The following is a 16,133-nucleotide window of genomic DNA, read 5'->3' as shown; positions in this document are numbered from 1 at the left end:
GAAACCGTAAAATGAAAGTAGCTGTAATAATTTATTCAGCAGGGAATGGGAAAAGAAGATGGATGAAAAATGCAAAAATTTGATAGCTAAAGATGCCAGTGGCATATCCAGAGCTGGTAGAACTAAATGTATAATTAGAACAATTAGAAAGTGTTCAGATGCAGCAGGAGGGGAGGTTGAAACTTCAGCTGTGTATTTGTCCAGCAATAATGATGGTACAGAAATGGCTGCTGGATTTAATGTAGGAACAGAGGACTGAGGAGATCTCCTGAGTTACTGGTTCTGTTCCCTTACTTCTGCTGGCAGCTCAATTGTTATTGCTGTAAAATGATTAAGTACTGTTAAAATTCTTTCAGATCTCCCTTTCAAAAAACAGGTGATACAGTTACTTGTTCTGTTAGAATAGGAAAATTAATTTTATAGCAGCCAGCAGCTGAGAGAGGTCAGGCAGCAAGTGGAAAATACTCTCAGGTGTTCTGACATGTAACACCAAGTGCAGACAAATGTGATTTTAGCTGTTACTGTATCTTTTTTGTTGTTGTTGGAATATGAGCAAGTCTCAAAGAGACTCAAGGTAAATACTGTGTCAGCTTTAGATGTTTGGAATAAGTGGTATGGCAATTGCAGGCTTAGCCCCAGCTTAACTGAAGTGCAGGAACAGAAGGGTGGGCTGGGTGGGTGTGGTGGACTGTGTTGAGTAAGTTCCACCTAGGTTACCTGACTGATACTTGCAGCTGTTAGAAAACCATGGATCAGATCAGAAACAAAAGCAAACGCAGAAGGTTGAGCTGTTGGCGGGTATATGTTACTGGTAGCATGTGAGACTGCTTTTTCTAGCTGGTGTTTCATGTGCTTACAGTAACTTTAAAAGCACTGACCCATGCGAGATGACATCTGTGCGGATCCCGTGTCAGTTGTACTTCCTGAAAGAAGGCGGCACACTTGGTGTGCATCACCCCTCATTTTGAAGGGCTTGTACCAAAAGCTCTGGGGGGGAAGAACCTCACCGAGCACATGTGTAGGCCCAGATGGAGGACTGGGAACCAGTATGGCAAGGTGCCTTGCATAATGCTGATCTAGGCATTCATTCAGATAATTTTCCTAAATAGCATAACATTAATTTGTGTATCTGATGTAGTTATAAACTTCTCTCTGGGTAAGTGAGAAGAATTAGCAAGTCCCTTCATTTTGAGTGGGTTCTGATTTTTAGTATGTGAAATCATCAGATATCATGCAATAGTAACTGTTATGATACTGCAGTATCAGTACTTACTGAAGTAAGGCCAAGTTTATAGAAAATACACTGTGTGACTAGGAGGATTTTAAAAAAATACTTGTAATTAAACAGCAAAATCCCGCTGATGTTTAAACTCACCAGGCCTAGTGTTATTTTACAGAAAAAACAGACATTCAGAAGCTACTAGAGTACTTTTTGAAGATAAAATTGAAGTAATTCATACAGTTTTTAAGGCAAGAAGCTTGCTTTCTTTTTAGCCTGTTGGAAGGTACTATTTTCTTCAATTTCAATCCAGTGCATTTGTTGTTAGTCTCATAACGTACTCAGAAATGTATCTTAAATCTGTTTCAGGAAATATCCTTAAGTATTAGAAAAACTTCATTGGGTGTTTAATCTTTTTCTTCTTCCCCTCTCTTGTAGTTCTCCTGCCTTTGATAGATCGTATGGGAGATGCCAAAGACCAAGTTCGAGAGCAAGCACAGAATCTTATATTGAAATTGATGGATGAAGCAGCACCGCCCATGGTATGATTACTTAATATAGATACAGATGGAGGCCTCCAGTGAGCTTGTGACTTATGTACAATCTTGACTTTGAATATGTTACAAAGTAATGGTGACTGTTAATGGTGTAAATGTTAAGGATATTCTTAATGGATTGATGCTCATGCATTGTTCAGCTAGAGATAAAAATCTGGCACAGTACAATCTGCAGTTTTTGCATATCATAGGTAAATTCTGAGTAGATGTTTTCATGTCATGTGGCAGGACTTTGTTAATTAAATCATGTTAGAAGCATCCTCCTGGGCTTGAGTTTGCATAATGAGAATAACTAAATTTATTTAACTCTGAATTTATTTTAAAACTAGCTTTGTACTTCAACATGTAGGAGTAGTCCTGCAGTTGAGATGGTACTTTCTAACTTAAATCTGACTTTCTAGATGTATGACAAACATGCTGTGTGAACCTTGGACAAACTTAGGTGGGGACAAGTTGCCCTCTGACTTGTCTTAGGTTGAAGTTTAAGTTAAGCAAATCTTTTTAGAGTTCTGTTATGTGGCTTCCAAGTGCTAAATCTTAAATCTCTGCTCTGTGAGTCTGAAAAATGTAGGATTGTTTAACAGGATTATATTGTTTGATCAATGATGTTATTTGAAACTCAAAGGAACCTGGTTGTCAGTATGAACTTATTATTTGAGTTTTTAATTTCTGAAGAAAATCTGTTTCAGGGTATTAAGTGCAGAAGTTAATAGTGAACGTCCTATTTTTTGTGAACAAAAAAGAGGTTCTTTTGCATGCTAATTCCTGGCTTTCTTTATTCATAGATAAGGGTTTGAATGTTTGTATGCAGGGAATAAGATTTTGCAGACTCGATCTGCAGTGAGAAAATTGTTTTGTGTTGCTTTGTATGCCTGAGAGGGAAAGCAGGTAGCATGTTAGGCCACTACAGAAACACACTAATCTCCTTTCCGACATGAGGCATTCTGTCACATTATTTGGTCACAGATCTGACTGGGATTTAGGCATCTAAATCTAGTAGTGTCGTTCACAAAGGTGTGCCTTTACCTTTTCGCGACATTAAGTTTTGATTGTGTGCATTGATAAAGGGGCTTTGCAGCTTTTTTTCATGCCTAAGTGCAAGTAGTTAGTGAGTGACTTGTTCCTGTGCCCAGGATGCTCCCAAGTGCCTGGCATGCTGACCTCATGGTACACCTGCCTTTATGGTAACATTTGGATGAATGTGCAGCAAAGCATCTTGGAGACACTTTGATTTCAACAATTGCTGATAAAGAATATGGCGACTGTTGCTTCGTGCTAGATGCTCATCATGAAAGAGTTGTAGATTACTGGTCCATCTTTCAGTTTCTGAGGAGCTGTACACTGAGGTGATGGAAAGAAGCTTCTATCCCATTTGAAGCTTACTCAGTGTCAGAAAGAATACAAGGTCCATGGGGTTCAAGGAATCGTGTCTTTAAGTAAGAGAAGGTATGGCTTTTCTGGTAACTCCCCTAGGGCAGGAGAAACCTGGCTTCAGTTGTCTGCTCTCAGGATCGCTTATGTGTCACTAAAAATTTGGATGAAAAGCATCAATCATCCTCACAACAGGGACCAAAACAGAGAAGTCTTTCCTGTGCCTCCAACACTGAAATACAGAGGTTTAGGCTCCCTTTGCTGCAGAGAAACATGAAGAGTTGGGTGGAATAATTTTTCTGGGATAACTCCTGTAAGTTCCTTTCCAATCAGTTCATCTTGTCTGTTCTAGTATGTTGTTGAATAATAGTTTGTCTTGTTGCCAGGTCCCTTTTCTTTTTTCAGCCGTGTTTGGCTTTTTGTTTGGTTGGTGTGGTTTTGTTTTGTTTTTTTGTAAAGGATTAGATGTAGGTGGTTATGGGTTGGAAAGCTTAAAAATAAGAATATAGGTGGTATAAATGCATGAATGGGACATAAGGAGGTTGACACCAACTGTTGCTAGCAAGTCATGAGAGTTGAAATTTCTAAGCAGCCATTTGAATTTCTTTGTTTAGAAGAATTCAATTCTTTAGAGTAGGGTTAATTTAGTGAAAGACTAAATTTTCTTTTCTGTCTACTTTGTTTCAGTGCTTGAGAGTTCCCTCTCTATCTGTATTTTTGTATACTTCACAGTGAGATTTTCCTTTTCCTGTATTTGTCTGGAATAGTAGGTTAATTGGAAGGATGTTTTCTTCTGTAAAATCCTGGGTTTTGTTGTTAAGCTGTGCAGTTTTGGCAAGCAATATCCTGCTTGTCTAAGGTTTGCTTTCTATAAATGTGATGAGGTATAAACCAACCAAACAAGTAACCACAGATGGGTGATCATGATCAAGCAGGTCTCTAACTGGAAAATGTTGTGCCTGTTATCAAGTGTGCTATCGCATTAATACAGAGGATGCAGTATTCCAGCTCTTACACTGTCTGGTTTTGTTGATCAATAACTGTGAGGTGGTGTGTTGTGGGTTTGTTGATTTTTCTTTTTTTGAAAGCCAAATATTATATGCACATTTTTGCAATCCTGATTTTAGGAGATTTGTACGGAATCATGATAGGTTGCAATTGCAGCAGTCGGGGGTAGGCATGAAGGTGGTGTCTGGGCTGCAAAATGTGCTGTTGCCAGTGTGCAGCCATCGCTAGGCAACGCTCCCCGCGGATGCTGGATGCTGGCGGGCTGCGGCTGTAATGGCAGCGCTGCAGCTGGGCGAGTTGCAGTTTGAGTCTGTGCATCTGCTCTGAAACACCACTGAGAATCCCTGCTCTCGTAAGCTTCGTGTTTACGCTTCTTGCACTCTTAAGGTACAGCTAGAGAACAGGAAGGAGATGGAAAGGTAAAAAAAAATAAACGGAGGAGGGAAAGGCTGAAGGCAGGCAATGAAAAACGAGTGCGCAAGAAGGTAAATGAGGGTTTAGTGTTTAGCGAGCCCAGAGTGTTGTAGTACAGGAAGTGGCACCCGCACAAAAGGAGAAACGAAAACAGAACAAAAATGGAAGCAAAGGATTTAAAATGAATGGGCAAGAAATAACTAAAAAATGAAGAAATTAATTTAAAGCAAAAGTAGGGGAGAAGCGGGCAACAGGAGTATGGATAAGGATGAGCTAAAATGGGTGAGAGGAAATTTTCTCTGGGAAACAACATGAAGGATAAAGAATATAGCAACTTCAGTTTGAGTCAGTAGTTTGTAATGTTAATGTTTGTTTTATGTGTGTTAACTCTAAGAATTCTGCATGTGTTTAAGAGATGTTTTTCAAACAGTAAAAATACTCAACTAGATTTCTGATGGATGTTTTTTAGAAATTGTTTTTTGTGTAAGAATAATCTGTGTTTTGTTCCATACTGTGCTTTTTAGTAGTTAATTTCATCTGAAAAGTGCTTTTACTTTTCCAGTGGACCTGTTTCCTGGTTTGTGTTTGTTTTTTTTTTTTATTATTTTTCAACTGTTATGAATGTAATTATGAAGTATGAGTAGAATTACATTGTGTTGTGCTGCTGCTAATCAAAGACAATTATTTCTGTTTTCATAGTACATTTGGGAACGCCTTGTCATTGGTTTTAAACACAAGAATTACCGATCCCGAGAAGGAGTGTGTTTGTGTCTTATTGCTACCTTAAACATGTAAGCTTTTTGTTTCTATGGAGACATAAAGGTTCTATCCTTCTGAGTGCAATTTTTCTCTGAAATTAATACTTTAGGAAGTCTGATTCAATTAAATTAATAAATGGGGGAAAATCAAGCAATTTGTGAGCTTTCTGAAAGAAAACCTAAAGGTACAGTATTTTTGTCTTATTTAAAAGTAGACAAAGGACTAGTAAGAGAGAGAGGGAGCTTGATTGATGTCAGTTTGTATTTTATCTATGCTAAGCTAGAAGTTCACTTCTGCATAAAGCATTTTCTGTTTTTCTGTAAAAAAAAAAAATAAATAAACATTTAACTTTTTTTTCTTTTAGTTATGGTGCACAGCCGTTAATCCTCAGCAAGTTGGTACCGCATCTGTGTACAGTGTTCGGTGACTCAAATAGTCAGGTAAGGCTTTCATTACTTGCTAGTACTTCAACTATACTTTGACAGAGGAATGAAAGCAAAATAAATGTAGACATTTAAGAAAAGTCGATGGGCTTGTTAGTATACAAAAGATCATTATTTTCTGCCATGAGAAACAATAAACCCATTTTCTTCTGAATTGGTCCCTCCATTAGAAGATGGGAGTTGCAAAGCCAGCCGTGTGGTGATATACTGGCCCCTTTGGTTTTGTCTTCAGAGGCTGAAACTAGTCATTACTGAAAATAGTTGTTTCTTACAGAGCTTGTTGAAAGAAAGGAAAAAAATTCTTATTGACAAGAAATGCCTCCAGAAGGGGCCCCCTGCATGAGACCTGTACTAGTCTGACAAATTTGCTGAAGCTAACTAACATTATCATGTGTAATAATTTCCTAAATGGAATCCAAATGGGATTTGAACACATGCAAGAACTGTAGTTAAAATCAGTTAATTAAGCAAAAACCTCTGCTTTGAAAAATCAAGATGTAGTTCCTGATGGTGACATCTGAACTTCAGAGAACCTTAAATCAAGAGATCTTAGCCATTTCTGTTTGATCTGAAGTTGTGTCTGAGATAAGAGGCTAGGAAAAAAGTAAGGAAGAAGGGTAGCACTGGTAGGAGATTGGCAAATAAACAGGATAGGTCTTTGCTTATTTTCAGGGAGCAGCAAAGTCCTTGTCTCCTCTGTATAGCATAGTAATCCTGTTGTACTCTAGAGAAAATATGTTAAGAATTTGTCTTGTTTGTTGATCATTAGTAAAGATGTAGTTCATATCTTGATCAAGCAATTGTGAGTATAGTTCGAACTGTTACAAAGAACAATACTGAAGTCATTCCAGTAATTCTTTATAGAGAATAATGGCATTTACTAACATGCATTTTTGGCAGTTTCTATTCTGATGACTATGGTTTGAAATTTTTCAAGAGGCACTCCATCTCCTTGCTTCAACTGTTCATTCCCCGTTTCCTGTCTTGTCTTACTCCATTTCTTGTGCTTATGTGATGCCACTTAATTCCTGTTAAAGGAAGTAAAGAATGTGCCGATCGCTTTGGCCTGCTGTTGGGGGCAGTGAGGTCCTTAGTTTTCCAGTAGGGCCTCGCAGTGTGTATGAACAGATGAAAACAAGATCAAGTGTCAAGACCGAGAGCAAGGACTTACTTTTCTGGAAGTGTTGCCCACTGTGACAGTCCTAAAAAAAGTCCATTTTTTCCACAGGTATTATTCTTGTGTCAGTCCCAGAAACTCCCTCTAGAGCTGTTATTTCTAGGATTTTTTAATTTACCATCTGGAGATGCTCTAACTTGGAACAAATACCATCTTGAAATAACAGTTGTATTTACTTTCCCTTCTATCCTCACTGTTTCAACTGTTTTGTAAAATGAGTTGGCATGCAGGTTGATAGAAACTGGACTATTGGTGGGTTGTCAGCAAATGTTGTTTTCATTCCTGTAGCCCTGAAATTAACAATTCAAATGACTTTCACAGGTGAGAGATGCTGCCATACTAGCCATTGTAGAAGTTTATAGACATGTGGGAGAAAAAGTACGAATAGATCTTACGAAGAGAGGAATTCCTCCTGGAAGGTGAGTTAGCTGTTTTAGTTTCGTAATCCTGAGCTGTTCTGTGTTCTTTATTGGAACTCTAAACTCACTAAAACATTTGTTTTAAAATTATTACAAGCTTTATTTTATCTTCTAGTTAGTTTTGCTTCTGTCATGATGTTACTAGTATTCCTGACTTTCTTTTGCTGTTGGGTTTTCTGCTTGGAAGAGGCATACAGGTGTATGGTGAACAGCAGCATTACATACACCAGTTGAAATCCCCTGACTTTAAGAGAAGCTGAGAGTTGGACAGAAGTAGAAAAATGTTTCAAAATTAAGCAAATATATACTGAATGCAGTGGAGAAATAACTAGAAAAATACTTGAATACATACATCTTGTTCCTTTAGAGTTGCTGTTCTGCCTCAGTGTAGAAGAGTCTCAACCAAAGCGCTTAAATCAATACTTTCGATGTATTGTGCATGTTTGAGAGAGGACACGTGTGTGCATACACGTGTGAGTGTGCAGTGAAAGTATGGCCAATCAACAAGGTGCTGCTTTCTTGAAGATACTTAAAATGGAAAAATTGTCCTCCCTTGCTTCTTGCTAATTGCATCAGACCAATCCTTTCCACCCTATGTTCTGCTTATGGGCTACAATGAGGTGAGAGGTGCTTTTCAAAATAACTACTCACCAGTTCTGAAGTTGCCTTTCTGCAGTTCAGTGAGGAAGGAGTATTCAGGAGGAGTGTTTATTGGTTTAACTGTTACACATGCCATTGCAGGACACAAAAGTGCAAGGAATTTTTGAAAATGCATAGTTTGGTCCTTTCTTTTTCTGAAAAGTGATTCCAATATTTAAAGGCTTGTCTGTATTGTGTGTAGATTAGTTTATATGAAATAAAAGTAGCCATTGTTTTGTTGTTATCTTTATAAGGATTTCTTTAAGACAGCTGGACAGAGCTTAAAATTGTACTTAGCGGGGAAGACTGTTTATACAATATAATCTTTAAAATATTCTTTATTAGAACATTTTGCGCCTTTTAAAATGTGTTAACCCTTTATCAATGAATGCACCACTTCGAGTCTTCATCTTGCTGCTTGATTTTGCTGAAGCTGAATGTATCTAATATATGGTCTCGGAGAGAATGTAAGAATGGATACTATACCTCATCAGACCTTTCTAAAAAACTCTTAAGTCAAATTTTTAATGATTATTTGTAGGGTTCAAAATACTATAGGATAATGGTGCTGAATTTATTGTTTCACGTTCCAGGCAGAGTTCAGCCTGTCTGGATAAAAGTTTACCCTGCCTGTGGGAATGGGAAATTGTACACATTCTATTCTATTCTATGGCTGTCATAATTGTAGATTAATAAGAGATTATATGGTTACCAAGAAATTTAAGCCATATTCTACAGTTCCAACAATTGGGTTTCATAGCAGATAACTGAAACATACCAGAGAAGGTCCTTCTTGCAGTAAGATAGTCTTGGACATCTTTTGGAACAGAGAGTAAGAGCAAAAAAATACAGAAAACAGCAGCCTTTGTTTGTACTATGAATGCTGGGTCTGTCCGTAAGTTTAGGTTCTACACTAATCCTGTTCACATTTCCATGTGATACAAACTGAGTAAATCTTGGGATCCAAATAGGATGAAACACCATAGGAACTTTGTCTCCTCAAAGCAATCAACAGCTGCTAATTTAGTTGCAGTAGGTGCCAAATTGTCCTTTCAACTGCCTGAATCAGTTGAATTCAAAATTCCCTCTGATCTGAAAGCAAGCATAGTTGTATCATTTGTATTTACATAAAGAAGCAAGGCTGTACTTGGTTCATGTTAAAGGGGTTGTTGCCACTGAATCTCAACAGTTTTGCACCTGACAGCCAAGGCTAGTGTAAAATACTACGTGAGCTGAGTCTCGGTGCTTTGTCTTCTGCAGCAATTTTCAGGTGTGGATGAAGCGGGCAGCTATGATTTGAGTTGAGAGCAAGGCTGCTAGTCTCAGACCCATTAATCGCTAAGAGAAAGCGGAGTTCCTGTAGTCTTTTCTTAATCTTTCACAGAAGTAACAATGTAGTTAACAAAGCTCAGGAAAGACAGATTAGCTCTGTGGTAGCTCAGACCGTTGTTCCTTCAGAGGCAGACCTAGTTTAAGATATTTCTCCCCCATACTGGTCATTTTTCCCTTAGCTTACATACATTAAAATTTTCATACAGTTACGCAGGAGCTATGATCTGTGAGAAAAAAACCTTTGATATAGTGTATCATATCATTGCTTTGAGGGGAATCTGTGTTCATATTTGTGTGTCTGGGTAGGTTTTAAGGGTTTTAGGTATTACAGATAATCTGTAGTTCAGACACTGCTGCTTTCAGTTGTTGAGTTCAGCCTTAAAGAACTGCACTGCCACTACTTCACTATATGACAGGGCATTAAAAATAGTGTATAAACATAAATATGAGCAGAAAACCCTATTCAGTATTTGGTGTGTGTGTGTGATTTAATAGAATGTAGGCTTGTTTAGTTTACATAACAAATTACACATTAGAGATCTCTGTGTTGCAGCTTGAATGCACTCTGTCCTAAAGCACTGAAAACAAGAGCTCATGTCTGCTGAAAGGAAGGCAGGAAAGTTAATTAAGCATTGTTTTGAGAAATTGTTCAACTTCCTTAAATATGCCAATGATACATACATGTTGTGTTTATATAAATCCAAATGTAGTTAGTAATTTAATAATAGTAGGCTTAGAAGGTTTTGTAATCTGCACCTGGTAGGTTTGCCTTTGTGGAGAACACTGCATTTTTCTAGAGAAGGTTATTTGGCTTGTTGGAGCCCAGGTACTCAGTAAAAGAAGATGGGATCTTACTTCTGTAGTTCAACTCTTACTCACTGCTGCTGTGTTTTTCTTCAGTGCTTTTTTATTCTTCATAGAGATTAATTTGTGAGATCGCTTATAAATAAAATCAGTGAGTTTCTTTATTTGTTACTTTTTAACTTAAAAATCTCAGAATAATAATGTGCTTTTTGCCTGAAGCACATTCCTTTTTCAGAAAAAATCAGTATCAGGTCAGCGGTTGGGAATTTGGATGTTGCTTTCTCTTTTAAAGTCTCTGCCAAAGGCGTTTGGCAGCCTTTGGTATTGGGCCTGTAAATATTGGTGTTAATACATTTGTGAATACTGGAAGCGGATGTTACATTTCTTCTGCTGTGAACCAAGAACAGTGAACAGGTTTTGTTCTATATGGGCCAAATTGAATTTGTTACAGTATGGATTCTGTGTGACTGATCTTCCCTGAATGGAAATAGTGTATGTGGCTCTGGATAGCAGTTGCTTACTTTGAGTGTTAAAAGCTTTTTAAGATCTTTCAGGAAGTCATCTGACAACTTTTTCCACTGTTACTTGAGAAACATAAATGTATAAAACGAGTTATCTGTTTAGTACTTATGTCTAGGGCCATAAATTCATATCCTGAAATGTTAAAGCGCTTTACAGTGTGCGTTTCTGAATACTGCATTTTATGTGGTATGCATATTCTACTTAATCTGTCTAGTTCATGCTGTAGATGAGGTCCATCTGTGTGGCCAGATGTGGACATCTGTCTGTGCAAAATACCTTTTTTTTTTTGGAAGGGGGAAGTAAGGGGAAAAAGTACAAGGTTTCATATGGGCCATTTCCTGCTTTAGACTCACTTTAGACCTGAAGAACAGGCTAGTTACCACCCTTTCATCTTCTTTATCCTCCTGCTGTTGACAGAGGAGCAGTGCTTTCTTGCTTCTTCATCACAAGGTCCAAACTTTTAGGCATCCCTCTCTGCCTGTCGTGCAAAACTCTATGAAACATGGTCATAAATAATGGCTTTTCAGTCTCGAAGTGCAGTTCATGTTCTTCGCTAACATCTGTGTTTCCATGTGTGTGCATGTTGGCTCAAGCTGTCTGGGAAGGCCATGTATTCCTCTTGTTGAACGTAATCACCAGAATATGTTAATCCTTTGATAGAGACCTGTTGCCTGCTGTAGGAGAGGGTTTAGCAGGTTGCCAAAAGCCCCCATTTAAGTGCTGCGATCTCATACTTTCATTCATTCACTGAGGCAGCAAAAGTCACCCAGCCCATGCAGAAGTGGCCCGCTGTCCTGAACATGTGGCTTTCATCAATGGAGATTTTTCCTTCTGTATGTGAAGTTGCAGAAGACCTGTCTGTGCCTTTTTGGAGAAAGAAGATAATACTTCTATTCACTAGTGACATAGTATTTGTATGGATTGATGGATCACCGTACTGATTGATTGTACATGTCATATCCAGGCTTGGGCTTGCAGATAGGAGATAAAGGAGTAGTGCTGCTGCTGCTCTTAGAGAACATTTCTCATTGGTGATGACAACGAAACCAGTCTTCACCCAGCCCTGTAAACTTTCTTGGATTCCTCTTGGCCAGGTTCTCTTTTGCAAGAAGTCGAACTTCTGTAAATATTCTTAAATTGAGCATAGTTGCAGTAATTTTAGAGACTTTGGCCCATGCTGCCTTGCTGCCTGTGGCTATGTGAAGAAATGTGGAAAGACCGTAGCATAAAGAGCTGAGTAGGAGGAGAGGGAGGAAGAAACTGTTGCGAGAGTCTGCAAGGTTGTAGTTATAATTCCTGTAAGCTGTACTAAAGAGAGGGCTAGATCTACAGTAGTGCTTTGACCATATTGTCAGCTGCGTTTTACTGGAATTTTTTAAAAATTATGACAAAATAGCATGTTGTGTGCCTCTGGTCATAAAGACATGCTTTGAAAGCTTTACGAGTGGCAGTACTGTGTTCTCCAGCCTGCAACACTGACTATATAGCATGCATTGCTGATAAACACATTTTTCAATGTTCATAGTTAGTAGTTTATCAGGTATTTTGCCCAGAGTGGGAGTCAATGTGTGTATTATTATAGTGTATTTATAAGGAAGCATTTTGTTTTTCTCTTATATTTAAAATGCTCAGGAAAGCATTTTTGAAAACTGAGTTCAAAAAAGCATGATTTTTTTATTGTTATTATTTTGAATCCTCTAAAATGTGTGCCAAATACATAACATCCACCTAACAGGATATAAAAATTAAGGTGAAATTTTAAAGGAAATCTGTTAATCTCTCTAGTCTTCCTGTTCAGTTTCTCTCAGGATAACAGTTTCAGCCTTTCAGATGTAGTGTGAAGTCCTCCTTGTTAACCAGGCCAACTGTTAATGCAGTGTTTAGTAGAGAATCTGGCAGCGTTGAGGGCAACCTGCAATCACTGTTAAACAATAAAAATATTTCCTATGGTACATGCAAAGTAAATGCATTAACTTCCTTTTACGAAAGCAAGATGGCATTTAATGCATTACGATGTGTATTGATTGGTGTTTGAGCCTCTCGCTTGGTAGGTTTGAAAGCACGTAGCATGTTAATGGGATTCCATGTGACGTCAGTAAATGCTAGTACCAAAGAAGCATACAGTAACAACTTGTTTCAAGTGTTAAGTGCAAAAAAACCCCCATTTCAGTATAAATCGCCTTTGGTTTACAAATTGACCTTTTAATTAAAAGACTGAGGCTTAATATTAAAGCAGTGTATGTCTGAGATTTGTGAATTGCTGCCATTTCAGCTGTTTTCACAGAATGGTTGGGGTTGGAAGGGACCACTGGAAATCATTTAGTCCAGCCCCCTGCTAAAGCATGTTCACCTAGAGCAGGTTGCACAGGATTGCATCCAGGCAGGTTCTGAATATCACTGGAGGAGACTCCACAACCTCCATAAACTCCACAACATGATTTTGCTGTGGCTGCAATGGCTGTAAACAAAATGCTGGTGCAAAAGGAAGAGGATAAAATAGGTTCCAGAGGGAAGACTGACAAGTACGTTAGGGGAAGATCAGGCAAACTACTGCTGAGCTACTTATAGTTCTGAGTTAAGTTGAGATGGTAGGATAACTGCTGGTTTGTGTTAAAGGTTATTGACTTAAATGATTAAGGTTTTTTTTTTTAGTTTTGTTTCTTTAGATGCTTGTAGTAGAGTAGGCCTTTTTGTGGAATTTTCAGCTAAGTCTGGGTAGTTCATGTTTGTGGGCCTGTTAAGCCCAGGAGAAACGTGCTCTGTAGCAGATAGCTTTGAAGTATTTGAAAAGTAAAAAATAACACCTTGAGAGGCCTAAAAAATTGGAAAGTGGGGGCAAAGGCTCAGGCTTTGTATACTATTGTCTGTCTGCTTTTCATGATTTTATCCCGTTCTTCCTTATTAGATAAGAGGTACTAGTGCATGAGAGGGTATGCAGTGTGTCAGAGGAGGTAGGCTGTGCACAGTGAGAGCGCACGGCCTCTACACGGGTCATTGAGTAAAAGTGGTGTGTGCATAAGGCGGTGTTGAAGTTAAATCTTTGTGTGTCCTTGACTTTGCCCCTTTATTTATTGTGAGAATTTTCATACTCAAGCACTGTTCTTAGCCATTTTTCTTGGTCTGTCTTAAAATAGTTTGGATTGTGAGTTGTAAATGGAGCCTTTCAGTTTTTGCTCTTCTAGCAAATGTTGAATTGGCTAATACAGGCTTCAGCGCTGGTAATGAGCTGAACTGTACCTGTTCGGAGAGTTGCAGACTGTCATGTGATTTGTAGTTCATAGCTCTGCATTTAAGTTCAGGATTCAGTCCTGCTGGTCTTGTAGCTAAGAAATCACATGCATGGTACAGGTATTACCATGTTCTGAGTAGTCTGAAATGGAGAGGAGTCTTTGGAGAAATCATAGAGGATGTTCTGACTTGTTTGCAGCTGAACAATGTATTATGTCAGTGCAAACTTGTTAGTTTGTGGGTCACATTTTTTCTATGGGATACTTCCACTGCTTTTATTTGAGTTTTCTGCAGAAGTGGTAAGAAATGGTTGTTTGTTTTGACAGCTTGCTTGCTTGAATAGCATTTTCTATTTTGTGGGACTAGATTGCAAAGCTAGAGGGTGGGGGATTTGTTTGGGTTTTTCTTTTTTTGTTTTTTGTGTGTGTGTGTGGTTTTTTGTTTGGGTGTTCTTGGTGGTGGTTTTTTTTGCTGTTTTCATGTAGTTAACCACTTGCAGTGTGTTTTCTATTGTGAGAGTTTAAATCAGTGGTTTGTGTTGAACCTAACTGAGGGGTGTACCTCAGGTTTAGAATACGTTTGTTTGTTTTTCCTGTGGAGGTGCTAATAAAAATATTTTCATAAAAAACCTGAGGAAATTTTGAGGAAAACTAGTAATTGTCTCGGAACAAATAAAATAGTAATCCCTATTTTTTTCCCATATGAACATTCCATAGTTCAAATTGTTGCCTTTTAGTGTTGTGTGCAGAGTAATATCATAGTCATCTGAACACAATATATACTATTACTGAACCTGAACTTTAGAATTTTAGTTATTTTTAGTCATGCTAATAATGATGCTCGGTTTTGTTCTTCGCTAAGTTGACTTAGTTTTCTGTGCATTTGTGTGAAGATGCTCAACTGAAGAGGAGTTATTTAGGAATTGCTTCTTGATACTCTTAATCCTTTCTATATGCTGTATTACTGCTTTATATATGATGATCATCTGATTTCTGTTTTTACCAGTAACTTGGGAGGTTTCAGAGATGTAAAAGTATTTTCTTGTTGTTGTTGTTCTTTACAGGTTGCAAACAATCTTTGCAAAATTTGATGAAGTAAGAAACTCTGGAAATATGATTTTAAGTAGTGTCAGTGGTGAGTACGAAAGATCTTTTATTTATAATCATCTTTAGATTAATACTAGATAAATACATATGAGCATTATTAATTTGAGGTGATTGACTAGAAACCTATGTAACTATTAAGAAAATGAGACAGTGAAACTTATGCTGTGTTACTGGAAGTATTTGCTGGACTGCAGTAAGAATGCAATTGGAAGAGGTGTTGAAACTGCATGGAAACGAGCAGTGAATCTTTAACAAGTTACATGTGTGCTCAGTAGAGGATAGAAGAATGCTGCAAAGTGTTCGTGCATGGGAAAAAAAGATCAGATGAACCTCTATCCTATCTTACAGTATGTTTCTAAAAGAAAATGGTAATTTACTGATGGATGTGTTTGATTTCTTCTCAGTTAAAATGATGAGTAATTATTATGATACCTGGAGTTTCATAGAAATGAGTGACTGCACCATTTGAAGACACTGAAATGTTGAGGTTAAGACTTTACTGAGTTGCAGTTCTTTATTTTTGGTGTATTTCATGAAATGAAAATATTGTGTGGGGAATCCTTGCTGCTTCCTAATGCATTCTTGATATAATATTTTATAGTATGCAAGAGCAGAGCCGTCATTCTTGCTTAAAACTATAGTTTAAGAAAAAAACCCTGTTACATAACAGCACGGCAAGAGAAGTGTTGTGGCACTGGCTTTAATACAGTTTTTTTTGAAAGCTTCATTGTTTTCTGCAAGGAATCAATAGGTCTTTTTTTATAGGGGAGGGTTTTCTGATGTTCATTTCCCTTTCAAAGTAACTATACTGACTAAAGAGGTGGCCCTGCTAGAACTAAAAAGTGTTAACTGTAAGAGTAGAAATATGAGGAATTTTTATGATTTGTTAATGTATTCAGGTGTATATTTTCATTTAAAATATTCTCGCCCTTTTGCTGTTAGTGTGAAAACAGGCCAGACTGTAGGTTCAAAGGAATGTGCTTTTACAACCTTTCCTTTGAAGTAGTAAGAGTTTCCATTCTACAGTCTGCTTTGAGATAAAATGTTGCTGTTTCTGAACTCCTAAAATATTTTTTTAAGGATTAATTTTTTTTTAAAAAAAAACCAAAACCAAAAACAAAAAAAAAACAACAAC

General features: G+C 37.7%; 1 protein-coding gene across 25 annotated transcripts in view; it reads left to right on the top strand.

Moving 5' to 3' along the window:
* The window catches only part of CLASP2 (cytoplasmic linker associated protein 2), a 146,720-nt gene that overhangs the window by 22,035 nt on the left and 108,552 nt on the right, over positions 1–16,133 (top strand). For 21 of the 25 annotated variants that reach the window (XM_055803403.1, XM_055803405.1, XM_055803402.1 and 18 more), the window contains exons 3-7: positions 1,658–1,761; positions 5,269–5,360; positions 5,693–5,768; positions 7,270–7,367; positions 14,956–15,026. In XM_055803403.1, the coding sequence (XP_055659378.1) occupies positions 1,658–1,761; positions 5,269–5,360; positions 5,693–5,768; positions 7,270–7,367; positions 14,956–15,026 (441 nt within the window). Of the gene's footprint in view, positions 1–1,657; positions 1,762–3,428; positions 3,461–4,439; positions 4,508–4,812; positions 4,852–5,268; positions 5,361–5,692; positions 5,769–7,269; positions 7,368–14,955; positions 15,027–16,133 lie in introns of those variants that run through there. The other 4 variants (XM_055803433.1, XM_055803431.1, XM_055803430.1 and 1 more) reach the window with 4 other exon arrangements.

This window comes from Falco peregrinus, chromosome 5 (genome assembly GCF_023634155.1).
Source record: "Falco peregrinus isolate bFalPer1 chromosome 5, bFalPer1.pri, whole genome shotgun sequence".
NCBI lineage: Eukaryota > Metazoa > Chordata > Aves > Falconiformes > Falconidae > Falco > Falco peregrinus.
The sequence above is the reverse complement of the archived record's forward strand: the minus strand, read 5'-3'. Positions and strand labels throughout refer to the sequence as shown.